The sequence below is a fragment of the Gracilinanus agilis genome, chromosome 3, assembly GCF_016433145.1.
Source record: "Gracilinanus agilis isolate LMUSP501 chromosome 3, AgileGrace, whole genome shotgun sequence".
Lineage (NCBI taxonomy): Eukaryota > Metazoa > Chordata > Mammalia > Didelphimorphia > Didelphidae > Gracilinanus > Gracilinanus agilis.
In genome coordinates, this window is record NC_058132.1 from 186,267,035 (window position 1) to 186,285,949 (window position 18,915).

At 33.8% G+C, this 18,915-nt stretch overlaps 1 protein-coding gene across 3 annotated transcripts in view; it reads left to right on the forward strand.

Moving 5' to 3' along the window:
• GRIA4 (glutamate ionotropic receptor AMPA type subunit 4) overlaps positions 1–18,915 on the forward strand; it is a 442,432-nt gene that overhangs the window by 327,981 nt on the left and 95,536 nt on the right. For all 3 annotated transcript variants that reach the window (XM_044666282.1, XM_044666281.1, XM_044666283.1), the window contains exons 6-8: positions 6,506–6,664; positions 17,164–17,331; positions 18,369–18,473. In XM_044666282.1, coding sequence (XP_044522217.1) covers positions 6,506–6,664; positions 17,164–17,331; positions 18,369–18,473 — 432 coding nt within the window. The remainder of the gene's footprint in view (positions 1–6,505; positions 6,665–17,163; positions 17,332–18,368; positions 18,474–18,915) is intronic.

Genomic DNA, 18,915 nt, shown 5'->3' on the forward strand with positions numbered 1-18,915 from the left:
TAGTATATTCCAATATATTGAGGAGAGTTGTTCAAATCCTTTGGAACTTCTTTAAAACCAATGAGTTAGTTTAATTATGAACATTAAAGTATCTGAGAGCACAGTCTTCCACTGAAGTCTTCAGGAAGAAAATTCATTGGGCATGGGAGTGGTACTTTGTCCTCTTCTTCCACTCTCTTTAACTAGAGAAGAATCTTATATACTTCTGAAGGTCAGAATATTTAGCCATTTTTTATTAGCAACCTACCAATGTATTTGGATATTACATGACTGGCAAGAGTGTCTTAATAATGAATAAAACTAGACATATCGAAGAAAGAGTAAAGACTTCAAAAGAATTCCTGTAGGAAAACTAAACCATGTAACTTCTCAAGTAACCTACAAAGGGGAAAAAATAATTTCCAGAAACTAAGATCTTTGAACTACTTTTTGACTATGTGTTCTCTAAACTTGAATCCACTCTCCAGGTAGTAGGAGAGTCTGTTTTCCATTTGGGGAATGGGGCTTGTGTTTTGAGCCAACTCTTTTAATTATACCACCTTTGTAAACACTCCTTTTTAAAAGCTAATTAAGTCTGGCTGGCTAATTGATATCAACTGATAATCAAGAAGAAGAGCACATTGAGTGATAAACATAAGGTTTAATACTAAACACACACACACACACACACACACACACACACACACACACACACCTTTAACTCTTCAGAATATTTGTTCTAGAACCCTGAGGAGACAGAGCCAACCACAGTCTGGGAACTTAACTTGACAGGAAAAGAGGATGTTGAGATAGTATCTCTAGATGGTACATTTAAAATAGGAATAATGGTACCTTTACTACCTTCTTCACAGAGATGTGGTAAGAGTCACATAAGTTAATGTAAATATATGCTCAGTTCTGTTGTGAGGAAGATTAGTTGGTAATTAATTAAGAATTAAGGTTCACCTAGCAGGAAGGGCTGGAGCTGGAGAATTCCAAGATGGAATGAAGGAGCAGGAGGAAGTGGCTTCTGCCCTGAGAGAGACTCCATTAGGGGTTGGCACAAACTGTTGTTAGCCCTGGGAGATCTCAGAGTAAAGGACACCCTGCATCCTGATATCCCTGAGATCCTGTGTGGTGGTGGCATCTAGCAAGGGGATAAGACCTACAGAGCAGTACCAAGGGAAGGAGGAGTTTGGGATCTGGTGGATAGCATCTCAAGCACACCCTCTCTACTTGGTACCTTGGATACTTTGGCTTTCCACATCCTGAGATCATCTGTGGATTACTGTAAGAAACCCCAAAGCCTCCCTCAGCCCTTAGCTGTGCTGGCTAAGCCTGGCAGGAACCAGGTTTGATGCAGCATCCCAGTGACTCCATTACTGCTCCTTTGGCCCTGTCTGCTTAGATCACTAAGATTAGAGTAGAGAAGTCCTCCCCTTGCCCCGTGGTTTTGCCCTTTAGGTTTTAAGTATAGAAATCCCTTTCCCACCTTTTAGTTAAACATAATTAAACCTGTTAAAACCTTTTACCTTGCCTGCTGGTTTCTAGACTCTGGCCTAGGGGAGCTGGGTGACAGTTGAGGCCAACTGCCATTCCTGTGTTAATCCAGTGAACTCTGGTCTCCCCATCCTGGTCCAGTCTCTCCTACTACCCAGAGTGTGTACCCACAACCATTTAGATTTATTGTAACATCCCTGGTGCCTTCCATTATCTATTTTCACAGTTCCAAGTACCTCTTACTTCTGAAAAACTTAAAAATTCTTACTTTACACAAATTTGCATTATACATATTTTTCTCTAAATAAAGAATTATTAAACAAGTCCATATCCCCTTCCCCCAAATAAACTATTCTCACTTTACTCAATGGTACTGAGCTTTATCTCTCTGTTCCTACCCTTTGGTTTGGTGCTCTACAACCTCCCCCTACTCCATCCCCACCCCAAAAAAATCCACTTTAAAAAGTCATTCAACTTAAGTCAGAAAAAGAGATACATGAAAAGACCACCACTGCTATCCCAGACTGGGGACTTGACTTGAGACCTCCAATTCTTGGAGGAGACCTTTGCCCTGCTCTGCCCACTTGCCATGTTAGTTTTTAATAACAATAATTGACATAGATGTTTGTCATGAGATTGAGAATGAAACGTTCAAAAATAATAATTATAGCACCTTTAGCTTTAAATTTTGCAGAATATTTAACATAAATTATGCAATTTAAGCTTTGTTATAACCAATGAGTGAGATACCCACTTTACTGATGAGGAAATTGAGACTCAGAGGCAACTATAAATCATTTAGCCTTCTTAACTACAAATTGGATATTCTGTATAATCCCAGGGTACAGGGATACATCCTATTCTTGGAAATCTTGGATTTTGTGTCATCGGTTTTTCTCCATCAGGTTTAAGAGAATGTAATCATTGAGGTAGTGACAATTACACATCCCCCTACACTTTCTGTAGCCTAGTATTAAACTCATATAGATCATATGTTTACTAATATGTATAATTGAATTGTATTTGAATCAAAAACCTGCCAAAATACCAAGTTTTGGGCCATTTATTAGTTTTGGCCAGAAATTTACAGCATTTGTATTTAAAGGGATTCAATCACATTCCATTCCATCTTGCATTACATTGCCAGTGCCCCATTTTCCCCCTTTTTCCCCAACTTGGAATAACACCCTCCAGATCAAACCTCTATGAAGAGAGCATTCTTCTTCTCTGCTTCCTGTGGAGTTAATCCATTTATTTTTGGAATTCTGCCCTGAGGCTGAGTTTTCTTGATCCATGAGTAAGATAAATAAGTGAGTAAACACTCCCCTAACTTATTTTATTTAGCCTGCCTCAGAACAACCCATGCTTCATATCCTATCCAACCATCAACCAATGGTCTCTTGCCATCTGTCTTCCATGGCACCATTAGTAACCACCAGCCTACTCCCTCCAGGCCCTCCAGATACACACAAACACTTTCTACTTCTTGTTAGAAAGTAGATAATCAATATTACGACAGCTTGAAGTTTATTAGGTACTCTGATAAATTTAAACCTTCTCCCCCTCCAAACTTATTCATCAAACGTTAAGATGTAAGGGACAGGTATCAAGAGACTGTGAGTGGCTAGGATTAGGCTCTCAGACTTTGAAGAAGCCCATTTGCCTTCTGTAAATCATATGCCACTTTGCAACTTTGACCAATGTATGGAAGTGTTTATATTTCTTTTCTCCTTTGGAGAATGTGAGCACTTCCTTAAATAACTGGAAATAAAGATAAGATTCTGTGATATACCTCAGCAGCCATATTCTGACTATAAAATCTTACTTCTTTCTCTTCAGAGACATGGAACTCTAATGAGGATTAACAAATTTTACTCATGCTTCTAAGATGCTAACAGACCAGGGTTGTGGAGACCTGACATAATAAGCCAGGAAAAGAGGGTTGGCAACTCTTAGTCTAAGGAAAAGAAATCCATCTCAAGGACAAAAAAAATAAAAGCAAAAAAAAAAAAAAAGAATCTAGTGTCATGAGAAGAAGCGAATGGGAAGAGGGGCTAATACTTTTTTACCAAGGAATCCTCTGACCTCAAGTTATAGCTTTAGTATGAAATGGTAACTCTCAGATATATCTGGACATGCTTTTTCCTAACAAAAAAATCTATTTTTCCTAGTTGTGAAAGAAACAGGTTCTATTTCCCTAGAGAAAAGTTCCTGGGAGAAATGGAAAAATATAGTAAAATAAAATGATATTTCTTCCAATTTATAAATGGGCAAAAGATATGAACAGACAATCTTCAGATGAAAAATCAAAGCCATATATGACTATATGGAAAATGCTTTTTATCATGACTGATTAGAGAAATTCAAACCAAAACAATTCTGAGATATCATCTTATACACATCAGAGTGGCAACACTGACAAAAAATCAAAATGACAAATGTTGGAGAGGATGTAGAAAAAATGGGTACACTAATACACTGTTGCTAAAGCTATGAACTGAACCAACCATTTTGGAGAGCAATTTGGAATTATATTCAGAGAAGTATAAAACTATGATACCCTTAGACCCAAAATTATAATTGTTCAGTAGGTTTTACAAGGAGATCAGGGGGAAAGGAAAAACAAATATGTTCCAAAATATTTATAACAGTACTCTTTGTAGTTTAAGAAACTGGAGGTTGAGAAGATAGATCATTAATTAAGGAATGGCTAAACAAATGTTGATATATGATTGTGATGTAATACTACTGTGCCATAAAAAGTGATGCACAGACTAATTTTTTTGAACTTGGAAAGAACCACATGGGATAATGAATAGTGAAATGAGTAGAACTAAGAGAATATTATACATAGCTACAGAATAATTAATACTGGAAGAATTAATTGTGAATGTTGCCTCCATGTTCTGAACTGAAAGGTGTAAACATAAAAGACTTAATTTGTATAAAAGATGTTGCTCTCAGGAGATAGATAATACCTTCTGTGTTGTGGGGAGGGTGGGGAATAACTGGGACACTTGTGGATAAGATTTATTATGTAGATATTAAGAAAAATAAATGAAATACATGAGATTTATGATTTCATTAATGTACACCCTTCTTTTTCTTTTTTATGGAAAAAAAGAAAAGGAGATAGGGGAAAATTATTTGTATCTTTTGCCTGAGAGGTTTAGGAGAAAATTTTCCCTAACCTCTTCAAAAAGTTGGAGAAATAATACAAGAGTCTGTAGAAATTGGGTTAAATATTTTTGTTGTGTTTTTTTTCTTGTTTTCCTTTGTTTTTGAGAACCAGCTAGATAGAACATTTACTTTGATATCTCCTTGTTATAAACCAGACTTCTATAGATAAAAGCATGGTCGTTATGAGTAGACAATTTTTATAACATATTTTATATCCTTGTGACATTAAAAACCCAAGTTAAGGGACAAAAATTAAAAATACTTATCAAGGTTCACTTGAGTTGTTCTCTGGAAATGGACTGTAGAGTGATAAAATAGAAAGCCTTGTCTATAAAATGTTGCATTTCAAAAGAGATGAAGGGCTACATGATATTGTGTAATTGAGAATTATTTTAATATTGAGTTAAAAATAGGGACATTGCTAAAGTCCACATTAAGTATTTCTTGTTTTACTTCATCCTGCTCTTAGATAAATGTAACATACTGAGATCTGTATTTTCTAGCCTTCTATTGAAATTGTACCTAGTATCTTTGACAATTATAGTTTTGCTTGTATTATTCTCTTATTTTTACATGTTTATCTAGAACTATAACTAAGCAATTTTTGACCCCAAGACAAGTGGCATAAAAGATAACCAAGGAAAATCCAGCTGAGAGGGAGGCATACTTCTCTCTCTTCCTTTCCACAGCTTTATAGGCCTGGCCACACCAGTCTCTAATATCTAAGGCCTGCTAACATGGAGGTCAAACCATTTCATTCTTTTGCACTATGAACTCCACTAACTCCCTTTTTTGTTCAGGATCAAATATAAACTTCTCCATTTGACATTTAAAGCTCTTTATGACCTTCATTAACTCTCCACACTTCTTGTACTTTATTTCCCTGACCTGCATGCTTCAATCCAGTTACATTAGCCTTTTTGCAATTTTTCCATTTCCTAGCTCTGAGCAGTTGCTTTGGCTCTTCCCTGAGCCTGAAATCCTCTGACCCCACATCTTTGCCCCAGCATATTTGCCTTCCCTCAATATTTAGTTTAATTACATTTTCTATAGGACTCTTTTCACTCACTCGTTAATGCCTTTCTTTTCAGATGACCTTTTATCTGTTCTGTACAATAGTGTTCATACCTAGTTATTTATTTAATCTCTCTCCATTAAAATCTGAGTTCCCTGAGAGGAGGTTTTCTTTTGTTGTTTGCTTTCTTAGTAAGCACTGTGCTTAACACAAGGTCTGGCATATGCCAAGTATTTGATAAATGTGTTGACTACTGGCTGACTGATTGACTAGAGGTTACTGGAAAGGAAGACAGGAGTAGGGCAGAGCCACTCTTGGTACCTGCATTGTACCTGTCAGAAGGCAGACACAGTCCACCTGCTTGCTTGCTTTATTAGGTAATTATTCCTGCTAATCAGGTGCTAAGTTAAATTATTCCCACCTATTAAGAACTAAAAATGTTAACAGCGGTGCTTTAAAATTTAGCATCCTAGCCTGAATTCTGTTTATCTTATGCTCCTTCTACCTCTTTTATTATCTCCTCTAATAAAAATATAAATTCCTTTAATAGTAAAGATGGTCACATTTTTCCAGTCTATTCTTAATAGCTTTTCCCACTTAGAAAACATTTAGCAAACATTTTGAGCTGAATTGAGCTGTACTGAATTGAATTCAGAATCTTTATAAACTTGTATTTGAATCTAAATGACAAGCTCTCTATTTGATATTTGTTATCATATTTGTCATTCCTTGCATTAAAAATCTACTTAGATATCTATATTGTCTGATAATTTGTTTTAAAGGTAACAGATGTAAGAGGTATTTAACAAAGTGCCAAATTGATTTTTTTAGGGATTCAAGGATATTTCTCTGGAGAGGTTTATGCATGGAGGAGCCAATGTAACAGGATTCCAGTTAGTAGATTTTAATACGCCTATGGTAACCAAGCTTATGCAGCGCTGGAAAAAACTAGATCAAAGAGAATATCCAGGGTCAGAGACACCTCCTAAGGTATGGGTTTTCAGTGTTTATGTTGTTAATATATATTGTCTTTAAGATAAAAATAACTGATAACAATTGTACTAGTAACACTACAAAGATCCTATTTTTCTAAAAACTTCATACACTAAAGATAAACAATATTTTGCCGCCTGAATAGCTTTATATAAAGTTCTGACTTCCAAATTTAAGGTTTATAATATGCTATTAGAAATTTGACTTAAACTTACTGGAGGTTGAAACCTAATTTTTAATACTGGTTCTATCATTTAACTACTCTCAGTATTGGTTTCCTCAAATGTAAAATCAGGGGATTAGAGTAGAAAATAATGGAAATTATCAAAATTGTTTATTTTATAGGGTGTTTTAAGGTTTACAAAGCACTTTACATAAATCATCCCATTTGATTCATAAAACAGTTCCATTATAGATATGATACAAGTATGGTGTTACCTAGTAGTTTCTGAGCCATGGTTATTTCTAGGATTCCTCATTCCACTGACTTGCATCACTCTAACTCAAAAGTTTTATCATCATGATTATTTGTTACTCGAATAAATATTTCTCTTTACTGGTCTAATAGGTATATAGATGGATATGATTTCTACTCCTCTATTTTCAGTTAAATAATTTCAGTACTAAAATCTTCAATGCATTTCCTCTTCTCAAAAAAACTCATTCTCTCAAATTTGCAATTTATTTCCAAGTAATATAGAAATTTAAAATATTCACAAAATTCATCATGCCTCAGATTAACTAACTCAAAGGAACAATTTGGGTACTTACTTTTCAAGAAGAAAATCACTCAGGTCTTATGGAAGTTTATATCCAGAAGGTTGAAGAATTGCCCATTATCAACATTCTTTATTTTCTGAAAAAAAAATATGGGGTGATTGGGATTCTCTAGAAAATAAATAACCTGGAGAGATATGATACCCATGAAAATATTAGGAGTGTCATGTGGAAGAATTATTTTGACTTTTTCTATGTATGTTGAGATGGAAGAACTGGAATCAAAGGGTAGAAGTTATAAAGAGGGGAGATTTGTATTCATTCTAAGCATAGCATCTAAGCCCAGATTCTCAAGTTATACTGATTAGTTCTAATAATGGGGTTGGGCACCGAATTTTACTCTGACTCATTATTCTCTCACCCAAAACTGAGTCTGGGAAAATCTACACTTATAGCTCATCTCTATATCTCTGAAAATGGAGATAAAAATCTCTCTCCCCTGCCCTGCTTCCAGATGCTGCAAGCACTAGAGGTATCAGTACATTTATCAGGCGCAGGATAGATTTTATGTAAGCACACAAAAAAGGAAAAAATAGAAATAATCCACAGAAGTCCCTAAACAAATGTAGAAAACATTTTATAGAATCAAAATAGTCCATAAGCAATTGATAACCCCCTCAAACCCTCCAAAATGACCAAAAAATATTAAAATCAATGAAATTAAATTTAATGGGTTTGTAGGAAAAATTTCCTTCATTCAATGCTGATTTGTAAATCTGTGGAAAATTGAGGGGTAATATCATAATATGCAGTAAAATTATTTTTAAAATCATAAAGCCATATCTCTGTACTGTTATCTACCTCATATCTCTCTTTCTCATCCACAAAAATAATTTGAGAGGCCTTATCAATGCTTTTTGAAAATTTAGTTAAATTCTATTTACAGTAGTCTTCCTAATAAGTAACCAGGAATATTATCAAACTGTCTAAAAATGCAAGTGAAATTAGTCTGGTAAGAATTCTTCTGAGCTTTTGTTTTTTGTTAGGAGATAGAGACGAAGACCTGGTGTTAATTAAAGTGTATCGTCTGCATGTGATCACAACTACCTTTTCTAGATATTCACTAACCATCCTTTGTACTAAAATGTTTTCAGGAATCAAAGTCATGTTTACCCTCCCAGAGTTTGCATTCTCTCCTCTCTTCTCTTCTCTCCTTTAAAAAAAAATTTGGTTTCAGTGTATATTGATTTAAGTTGGAAGATCTTTTCAAATTTTTTGTGGAACTTGACTGCTTCCTCATCCTTTGCAACAGATGTTGGCACATAAACCGCAATTATTTTAGGAATTGCTCTCTTTGAAAATGTTTACAATGTGCACTGCAATATGAGATTACTCTCATTACATGATGTTTCTTCTTGATTCTGGTTGCATGATGCAACCAAAATTTTTGTTTCCTTCTCCAAGAAGAACCCATAATCTTTTATTTGCCTCTAAATAAGTCAAGTTTCCTTTATCCACAACTTCTTTTTGTTTTCTTGTTTCATTTATTGCAAGAATGACATGACTAAAGTGATTTATTTCTTTGGAAAGTATGTTCTTTGTTATTGGACAAGGATTTTACATTTAGTGCACTAACAACAAAATTAATGTTTTAAATAATCTAAAAGTTATGTGATTTCCAGCATCCTATGCCCCCCCTTTTTTGGCCATTCTCATAACTTCTGAAACTTTGGTGGAATATATGGAATTGGAGGCTCTTAATGTATTATTTTCTTAGTTTCAATCAATAAACTCATCATCAAGTAGCCAAACTTTTAGTACTGAGACTAAACCTCTAGCAATATTGGTACTTTGGAAGTAGACATTGTTTGTTGACAGGACACATACAAAGTTTTACCATCATTGAAGAAACTGAATTTACCAAAGTTCATTCCAGATTGACATAATTTTGAATTAGTTCATCAACAAGGATATATTGAGTGCCTCTTATGTGCCCAACACTGTGTAAGTGTTAGAGATACAACTATAAGGAATGAAATAATTTCTACTTGTAAGTTATAGTAAACAGAGTCTAAATTTGTAGTCAGAAAGACCTGGGTTCAAATTCTCCTTCAAATGTAGTAACTATATAACCCTGAAAAAATTTCAGTCTCTCTAATCTTCAGATTCTTTATGTGTAAAATGAAAGGATTAGACTGTGCTCCAAAGTCCCTTTTTATTCTAAATCCATGATCTCATGGTCTAGTGACATCTCTAGGAAGTCCCACTTTTGCCATGGTCCTATAGTTCTACATACTCCTGATAGCATCCTCTGGTTCGAATTCTACTTTGAAAGAGAAATGAAATCTGGGTTGTAAACTGAAATTTGGAATAAGTAGACAAGCAATATTACAACATTCTGATGAGTCACATTTTCATAGCACGAAGACTCAAATAATGATCCACATTTATGGTACTACTCTATGTACTGGGATTCCTGTTAGAAGGGAAATACTTGGAGTTTCTAACTAGGCAACCTCTTTCCAAATAGAGGCACATCATCCAAATAACTCCCAGTTATAAAAGAGTAAAATGTCAGGTTCCTTGCTCCTCTATATCATGACTTTGAGTCTCTTGCCACGCTTCCAAATTTAGGAGTCATATACATTATCCTCTTCTCTTTTCAAAGAGCCTAGCTCTGAGCAAGAACTCCACTTCTCTTCATAGAAAGCCAGAATTCAGGCCTCTAAAACTTGGAGTTGCCAAAGAGGAAAGACATAAAATAGGTCATGCCCAAGAAATCTTCATCTTTCCAAAAGGGTAGATTTCAGGATAGAGAGCTTCATAGGAATTCCTTCTTCTCTGCTGGTGGCTGAATTCTAAAATTCTCCATTTCAGGGTTTCTAAGAAGTGCTAGAGTAGGAAATCTCAATGCTTGTTCTGAAATTTAATTTCAGAAACTCTAACATTAGACCCTGTAGTAAGCTTCTTCATGACTGTCACGTGTGAAAGAATCTATTCTTTGGACACTATCAATACAGGACTACTAATCAAGATAATCTCAATACTCCACAGCTGACTAAGTTACTGATTTAATGGAAAGAATTCTCATCTTTACCACCACAAGCTACATACATTTCAGCAGGCCACTTGGTTATGTCTTACATAAATTTCTATAGCTGCGAAAGGAGAATCATGTAAGCTCTAACACATTCTTAAAAATTAAAGTAAGCATAGAAGGGACCTTCAGAAGTCATCTAGTTAATCTATCCACATTTAAGCAAGACCATATTTAAATCATCTAATACAAACCAACATTTCCTGCAGAATAAAGAATGGCAAAGAAATAGAATTTATAATTTCATTGTATAATGCATTATGACAGTTAATAATCCTTTCCATCACCAAACTGGTATTTAAGTTTTCTTCCCCTTGTTTTTATTTCAGAGAACAGCTGTTTCCATTCCTATGTTTAAAGGCCCTTTTTATACCTGAAGGAATAAAACATGGAAAACATTCAGCTTTCCCTTCTCTGTGCAGAATGATTCCTGTTATCTACAATCCTTCCTTCATGTCTTTTTTTTTTCAGAAAATTATTCATCCATCCTTTTATGATATCTCTAAATCCTTCCTGATGAAAAATAATAATAATAGCATCTGTTTAAATCTTAACATTGGCATAATAATTTACAAACTTTATCTCATTTTCTCCTCAATAACCCTGGAAGCTATGTGCTATTATCATCCTCATTTTACAGATGAGGAAACTGTGTAAGTACCTTTCCCAAGGTCGTGCAGCCCATATGTGTCTGATGTTAGATTTGAATCCATCATACTTACTCTGGGTTCAGCACTATATCTATTGCACCACCTTGTTGTACTTTCTTTACTTGCGAGACTGTTATACATAGTACTCTAACTCAAAGCTACTCTATGCAGTGTATGCTTCATAATTCCTGAATGTAGCATACTTTAAATGATAGTTGGATTTCTATCTACAATATTACTCTGACATGATTTCCCCATCATTTTTTCCTGACCATGTTAATCTCTGCTCTCCCCTAAACTTGTCCATTAGGGATATTTTAACATTTGCTTTATATTAATATCTGGTTGTGTCATGTGTCTAAATCTTATCTTCACAGCAAAATCTTAGCCCCTTAAAAACAACAACAAAAAATGACAAGGAATCAATACCTTTCCTCCCATACTTAGCATGGCAGTCATTCAAAAATTACATTTTTTTCTTTTTTCCTCCTGAGTATGATTCCCTGAAGCTTTCTTTAGTGAACTCTATTCATTTTTTTCTGGATCATTTCTCTGATTCTAAAGGTCACTCTGAATTTGGATCCTGTCTTTTGAGGTGCTAAACATATTTCTAACCTTCTCTAGCTTATTTTAATCTGTAGCTCCAATTAGGTCAACTATTTCACCATGTAGATCATTGATGAAATTAGTCTGAGGACAGCCAGTTCGAACTGCTGGATCTGGTTATGTTCTTTAAAATGACTGCTTCATTGATTTAAAAGTTATCCAATGTGACAAATAGATGAGTGGAGCAAATTGGTGGTGTGAAAATCAAATATAAATAAAGGACATTAATCCATGGAATATATGTTGATTTCATTTTAAAATGTGATGATATTTATGTTTTAATGTATTTTTATTTATTTTGTTAAATATTTCCTAATGGAATTTTAATCTGGTTCTGGTCTTTGATATACAAGATAAAACTCTCATTAGTTATTCAAAGCCTTTCATAACTTTCCCAACCACATCTGTTTGGAATCTTTTTAACACTTTATGCACTCCACCCACCCACTCTACCATTCAGTAGCACTGAACTTCTTGCTATTCCTCACAAAAGACCTAAAAGTCTTCTGACTGAACATTTTCATAGATGGTCCCTTATGTTTGAGATGCTCTCCCTCTTTATCTCTACCTTCTGGCTTCCTTGTCTTCCTTCATTCTTAACTAAAATCCTACCTTTTTTAAAAAAACTTTCCTCTATCTCCTTTAATGCGAATTCCTTCCCTTTGTGGATTAACTCCAATTTATTCTATATCTATCATGTTTGCATATAATTGTCGGTATGTCTACCCTATTAAACCATGAGGTTCTTGAAACCAGGGACTATCTTTTACCTTTCTTGGTTTCCCTGGGACTTAATATAATTCTTAGCATAAAGTAGGATATATATATATATATATATTCATATATACACACACATATATATACATTTATAAATATATAGGTTTATTAATTGACTGGTTTACCTTCTCCCCTTCTTTTTAAATATCCTCAAGACACTTCATGTTTGATTTTCTATATCCTATGGCATTAATGGTAAATAGAGGAGAATTAAAGTTCTTTTATATATGAGAGAGAGAGAGAGAGAAAGAGAGAGAGAAAACAATCTAGAACTTCCTTTCCATTATTCAACTCTATTGCTTATAGGAGAGAAAATTTATCTTAAAAGACTTCCTATTATTCAGTGTCTTGGCTGGTTGGATTTGTTTGTTTGCTTATTTGCTTTTTCATCAAGGTGTGTATAGATTCATTTTCTTATGGAAGTCAAAACAAGATCAGAATTTCTGGCAATCATTTCACCATGTCTTTGATTACTATAGTATGATGGCTATTCCATACCATTTACATTGCCTGTTCTTTCAAGTTCACTTAAAAAAATAAAGACAAGCTTTTAAAAAATACATAGAATATTTTTGTCTTTTGTCATAAATCTTTTATCCATTTTCTTTCTCCAAGTGAAAAGAAAATGACACTTTCCTTTACCTTCCAACCTTGTCACACTTAACATATATTTATTATCTGTAATTTATTGAAATTTAATCCTATTTCTTGCTTTAGCTATCTTACCTTTTGCCCATAAGGTGTAGCCTTTTATTCTCATTGATAGTAATTCTGTTTTATTTTTGTGGGGAAGAGGCTTTTCCATTTTGTATTGAAGTTCTTCTATAAATCCTTGAGAGGTATCATGATACAGTAAAAGAATGCCAGACTTGGGGGTCAAAAGACCCATCTTCAAATTCTGACTCTATTATTTAAGTCATGTATGATGGTGGGCAAATGATGTGACCTCTCTAGTTCCTACTTCCTCATTTTTAAAATGAAGGATTTGAACTTAATGACCTATGAGGTCTCTTCTAACTTTCAAGGTCTAATCCTGTGTTTTGAAATTTTGGTCTATCTGCCCTCCTTCTACTTCTATCTTTCCTTCAGAAATCTGTATGTTCATTAATGGTACTTCCTACACCAAAAGACTCTGTCTTCCTCTCTGTCTATAACTTACAGTAAATAGTCTTTTTAAAAGTAAAATTTTGGGGGCAGCTGGGTAGCTCAGTAAATTGAGAGCCAGGCCTAGAGATGGGAGGTCCTAGGTTAAAATCTGACTTCAGACCCTTCCAAGCTATGTGACCCTGGCCAAGTCACTTGATCCCAATTGCCTACTACCCTTACCACTCTTCTGCCTTGGAGTCAATACTCCAATACGGAAAGTGCAGGTTTAAAAAAAAATAAAAGTAAAATTTTATTGATATCTTTATTTTTATAACACCTACAATTTCTTCCATATCCCTTCCTTTTCACCATCCAGAGAAGAGGAAAAAATGCAGAGAGGGAAGGAAGAGTGGGGAAGGATCAGAAGAAGGGGGAGGAAAAAAGAAGAGACAGACAAGGACAGAGTAAAACAGACAGACAGAGAGAGCCAAAATGAGATAGAGACATAGAGATACAAAAAGAGAAAGAGAGACAGAGACAGAGAGAGTGACTCTGGATGAAAAAATTATCATAATCCTAGTCATGAGCCCCTCTGAATTTAGGCTGCCTCTTAAACACACAAATATTTAGTCAGCTTTAAAAAGGGCCATATCTGAAAGTTTTCCAACTTGACAGAATCTGATATAATTTATGTTTCACTAGAACAGCCTTTAGAAAGTAGTAGTCACTTCCATACATCAGTAGAGCATCATTGTGCTATAGTAAAAGGATATTTTCATATGTTATTAATGCCATTTCCATTCAAGTATAAGTAACAAATCTTATAATTTATTTTGACCTTTACAATTCCTTCTGAGAGCTTTAACTTTTTTTTCTTTTTTTATTCATAGAATTTGTTTCCAGGTATATCAGCCCTCCTCTCCCTTTCCCACACCACAAAAGGCATCATCTGACAAACAGATACATAGATTGTGTCTTTCATGTTTCCACTTCTCAGTTCATTCTCTGGAGATTGATACTTAGAAGTTATTCTTCAAATATTAAATCTATAGCCATATATAATATTTTGTTGTTTCTACCTGTTTCACTCTTCATTATCTCATGTGTTTCTTTCTAAGTTTTTTAATTAATCTGAAAATTGTTTTATAGGGTGTACCCAGAGGCTTTTTAAGCAATTTCTCAAATCTATTTCTTGAAGGTTATTTCATTATTGTACTTATGTTTTGTTCATTCCTTTTTATAATAAGATTTTTCAAGCTGGAAGGTACTTTTGAGTTCATTTTTTTCTTGGAATGAAAGACAGTGTAAGCAAAATGTGTCTTGTTTCACAACATGGCTAACAAGGAAATATTTATTATATGATAATATATGTAAAACCTATATCATATTACCTGCCTTCTTGGGGAGCAGGGAAGTGGGAGGGAGCAGGGGAAAATGGGGCATAGGCTTTAAGACAGCTAATGTAAGAGTTTGTTTTTCTTGGGTAAGCATATTTATTATAATTATTTTACATTTATAAAAAAGAATTTGCACTGTACTATTGTGTTGTTATATATTATGTTATATTGTATAGAAAAAATTAAAAAATTATTCAAAATGAGTGGCTGAATGATGTGATAGTTACCTCTGGACTTGGAATTGTGAGAACTGCAATCCTACTTGGATATTTAATAGATATGTGCTTATAAAGCACATTATTTAACCTCTCTGACCTTCATTTTCCATATTTTTATAGTATAAAAAGGTGGAATAGGACAAAGTGCTGGCCCTGTAACAGAAAGGCTCAATTTCAAATTTTGCTCTGACACATACTGACTATACACTCCTGATCAAGCAATTTGATCACATAGTATCATAGACAACTCTTTCATACTATAAATTATAGAGAAGGTGACAACTAGCATTAGTAAAGGTAGTTTTCTCATCTGCCAATTTTTCACAATGATTAAATCGCAACTTAATCTCTATCCTAATAATTCTACTTCTTACTTTGCAGAGTGGTTGTAAAGAAAGAGATTTGAAACGTTAAAACATTGTAAAAGTGGGTGGTTTTATTATTATTATTATTAATTATTATTTTTATTGTTATTATCACAAATTGTTATTGAGTTATGGTCATTTTCCCAAAGTTTCCTTCCATCTATAGAATTTCACATTCCATCCTTTATCTGTATATATCAAAGCAAAAAGAAATCCATCTTTACCTTCTTCCTTTCCTTTTTCACTAAAAAATTGTCCCAAGGACTTCTTTAATTATGTTTGATTTTCTATATCCCAAGTTAAATGGAATATAAATGTAAAATCTTGGCAGTACCGGTCAGCTTTTTAAAAATTATACCATCCTATTGGGTTTGGATAAGAAGTTTATAATCCGTTCCTGTGAGGCAGTGTAGATGTGAATAGCGAGATGGCCTTGGGGTCAGGATACATGGATTCAAGCACAATCTCTGTCAAATACTGGCTGTCATCTTAAACAAATCAATTAACCTCTCAGTATCCCCAGATCATTCTCTAACATTATCAGTTATAGAAAAGTTAAAGATATTCACTGATAGAAATTCCTTACAGAGAACTTTGCTGATAAAATCATTCATCAAAAAAAGACTACATTCCCACCAAAAGTCCTCCTTTGCTCTTTTCCACTTTCAATTTAACTCTGATTTTTTTTTGCACTTGCTTTTCATTACCTTCTTTCTGTCTATTGAGTCTTTCCCCTAGGTAGGAATAAGGGAAAGAAGATTGAGTATTTTATCAAAACACTGGAAAGCAGTTGGTTTGAACTTTGATTCTTAGTTTATCATATAAGCTTGGAAAAGTGACTTAACCTTTCTGATGCAACACAATAGATATATAAAAACTCACTAACCTTAGATATCTCAATGGCATAATATGGTGTCAAGATCTATTCTTTCCAAGTCAGACTTCCTGTTACTAAATGAAATCTTGAAATAATCTCATCCATTCTTATAAAGATATTGAATAAGAATCTTGCCAAAGTTTCAGTAACAACTTTTTTCTAATAAAAATTTTCTCCAACTTAATTTTCCCAGTCTTCATTCTAGGTTTTCTTCAAATAAGTATCTACTTTAAAATCTGGGTACTTTTTTACCTAATGCCCAAAATATTTGAAATAGGGAAGATAATTTTAAAAGAATGACTAATTCTGAATCAGTCATGTTTCTATGCTTTCTTTAGTAGTTTAGTATCTCTCATTCTATTGTTCAGATTATGAAGAGTTGTTTCTTTTCCCAGGACTGTTTCTTTTTTCCAGAGGTAAAACTTACAGCATTTAGAACCTAATAGAAAAACATAGGAAACAATTTCTCTTTCTTAGAGTAGTGGTATTGTCTTCTGATTTAGATAATAGTATTTGAAAAGAAAATATTACATGTATTTTAGCTATAACATAACGGAAAATCAAAACCAGTTTTTAGGCAGTTATATAATTTAATTTTGGATAGTTAGAGGACATAATTCTCCATGTACTGAAGTCTTCAAAAACTTTCCATCTTTTGTGTCATATAGCTTTTTTAATAATGTTATAATTATTTTCCTTTGGTTAGTACACATCTGCTCTGACATATGATGGGGTGCTTGTGATGGCAGAAACTTTTCGCAATCTTAGACGACAGAAAATTGACATTTCAAGGAGAGGGAATGCTGGGGATTGCCTAGCCAATCCTGCTGCACCATGGGGCCAGGGGATTGATATGGAGAGGACACTCAAACAGGTAAATTGCTATTTTGTAAACTACATTTTACTCCTGTTTTTGCTCCATCTGGTTCTAGGAAGAAATTAAGGTATATATCAAGGTTTATGAACATATTGTCAATTCCTACTTAATACAGTTCAGTAAGAGTTCATTTTTTATGAATTTTCCAAATAAGAATGAATGCCAAAATAGTGAAATGAACATCTCACACATTAAAATGTAATTCTTAACTAGGTCTGAAGTAGAATATAACCTTGAGTCATCTCATATTTTAAAATCATATTTAATACACATTACTCCTTTTTACAAAAATGTTATGAAAATTTCAGAAAAAATATGCTAATTAAGATAATTTAGTAGAATATGAATTGAAGTAAAATAACCTTGAATATGCTATTGTTGTTTTAGAAGTTAAATTTCAAACAAACCTATTTAAATGATTCTTTGATTATTGGACTTTAATTTTTTTTAATCCTTTCCTTCCTTCTTAGACTACATACTGTGTATTGGTTCTATGGCAGAAAGAGGAGTAAGGACTAGGCAATGGGAGTTAAGTGACTTGCCCAGAGTTGTAGAGCTAGGAAATGACTGAGGTTAGATTCTTTTTAAGTTTTAAAGTGAGTGATGACAGTCATAACAGGACCCAAAAGGAATGTAAGAGTCATTTAGTCCAGATCTTTGCTAGATAGATGGCTAACATCATACAATAAATTATAAGTAAGAATGTGTTTTTCTGAGGATATAGGAGAATAGTGATATAGAAGAATCACATAAATACAAAAGGAACAAAAACTGAAAGAACAAAAGAAACCTTAAGATGTTTAAATGTGTTGAACTTCACATAAATACATATATGTATATTATAAATGCATATAAATATAACAAAACTGCTAGTTCATATAATTCACATTTTACTGTTTCAGATTATATCCAGGAACCAGTTCAGTTTTACTTAATAATATCAATATTTCAAACTGAGCAGTGATGACTTTATGACAAATGAATACATATATCGTCTTGTTTGGTTGTTGTTTTTTTTCCCCTCTGACTCACAGGTTCGAATTCAAGGATTGACAGGAAATGTCCAATTTGACCATTATGGAAGAAGAGTCAATTACACAATGGATGTATTTGAGCTGAAGAGTACAGGACCCAGAAAGGTGTGCTTTGAACAATGAAGTTTGTACTTTTTTGTTATAAATTGCATATTTCTAATCAATGAAAAAGATTCCATCAAAAAATTGTTCTTCAAACTTTCTCTTTTCTTTGTGAGACTAACATACAGTAATGAACTTATAAGACTGGATGTTAATTGTATTGTTTTTAGTGTAGAGGCAGCCTGCGAATTAGGACTTAACCCTGTGAGGCACAACTAGGTGGGAGTTAAAGGAGGGCAAACAGATTCCAACTAAAACTTAGTATAACTTTCTAAAAATATAGTATAAACTTCCTAAAAAATTAAAGGTTCCCAAATTAGAATGTGCTACTTCAACAAGTTCCCCAACAAAGGCTGGTAAAGAACTTCAAAATGTAGGTAACATTGATGATCTGGATAAAGGTTAGCGTTTTTTGACATCTAAGGCCCATCTCAACTTAAAGACT